General features: G+C 48.8%; 1 protein-coding gene across 1 annotated transcript in view; it reads right to left on the reverse strand.

The window, feature by feature from the left end:
* DPH5 (diphthamide biosynthesis 5) overlaps positions 1-1192 on the reverse strand; it is a 22216-nt gene extending 21024 nt beyond the window's left edge. Inside the window, exon 1 of the mRNA XM_010563626.1 lies at positions 970-1192. Within this exon, the coding sequence (XP_010561928.1) occupies positions 970-1104 (135 nt within the window). The 5' untranslated portion in view covers positions 1105-1192. The remainder of the gene's footprint in view (positions 1-969) is intronic.
* Between the last annotated feature and the right edge of the window lie 59 nt (positions 1193-1251).

Consider the following 1251-nt stretch of genomic DNA (forward strand, 5'->3'; position numbering starts at 1 on the left):
GGGGGAGTAAGCGAGCGGCTGTGTGGTGCCTAGCTGCTGTCTGGGCTTAAACCACGACAATGGAGTATATCTTAATTTCAAAACACACCAGATATACCAGAAATGGCCCCAAATATTCTAGCCTAGCTTGTATCTGGAAACCACATAATGCTGACTACAAGCTAAAAGTCTCACATGCTGTATGTACATACAGGTATGCATACAAGTACATTATGGCTATACAGCATCCAAGACCCAGAGAGCACCTCTGGATAGTACTACACAACTTATTCAGAGGCAAGATCCCTGTTCTGTGGGTAGGTAAGCTCTTTTTCTGGTATTGCTTCAACATTGAACTTTACCTTTCTATGACCAGTGAAGCCATCAGAGTTATAATCTGTATGTTTTTACTACTGTCTTCCTCCATAAGGTTTGTTTACTAACAAAAAACTTATCCCTATGTTATTCAACAACTCATCTCTAACTGAACTGTATACGTTCTAGAAGTCTCAACACGGTGAGACAGCTTGGCCCACAAGGAAACATGGAAATGTGAGACAGGCCAATTATTATTCCCAGCAGGCACACCATAATAGCTGAGGCTGATACAGAGGTTCAAAGCACCAAACCATGTACTTTTCTGTTACGCCTTTCGATTTTTTTTGTTTGTTTGTTTTTAAACAGATCAGACGTTTTTCTAACCCAGTTCTCCAGTATTTCAGGATCTCCATATATGGTTAGAATGTGAGATGAAAACTAGTGTCCATACTTGTAGGAAGAAAAATTTTATTTTCATTCCAGTCTTCTGACAAGGTAGCGAAACGATTTCTCCTATAAAATACAGTACGTGAAGGTCACGTATGCACTTTTTCCGAGAACGTGCACCTTCAGTTTCTCCTGTTGGCCTTACTGACCGACCAACCCAGCACCCCCTCACTCCCTGGTACGAGAGGCGTCGGGCCTCTGGGCGACAGCAGCGGCCAGACCTACCAGCGCTTCCTTGCCCACCGTGAGGACGGACGTGTAGGCCTCCAGGTACACCCTGCGGCACCGCCTCACCGCCTCCAGCCCCTTCACTGTGATGTCCTTGGCATCTCCCAAGCCCAGACCGACCAGGTACAGCATACTTGGGGAGGCCGTCAGAGCCGCCAGGCCCGGTGCCGCCGCCACCTATCACGGGAAGGAAACGGGCATCAGCCGGGCTGCCCCACGCCCCACCACGCCGCCGAGACCTCGCCCCACGTCTCCCCGCTCCTGCCCCCCGCCTCTTCA

The sequence above is a fragment of the Haliaeetus leucocephalus genome, unplaced genomic scaffold, assembly GCF_000737465.1.
Source record: "Haliaeetus leucocephalus isolate CR32 unplaced genomic scaffold, Haliaeetus_leucocephalus-4.0 Scaffold172, whole genome shotgun sequence".
NCBI classification, from domain to species: domain Eukaryota; kingdom Metazoa; phylum Chordata; class Aves; order Accipitriformes; family Accipitridae; genus Haliaeetus; species Haliaeetus leucocephalus.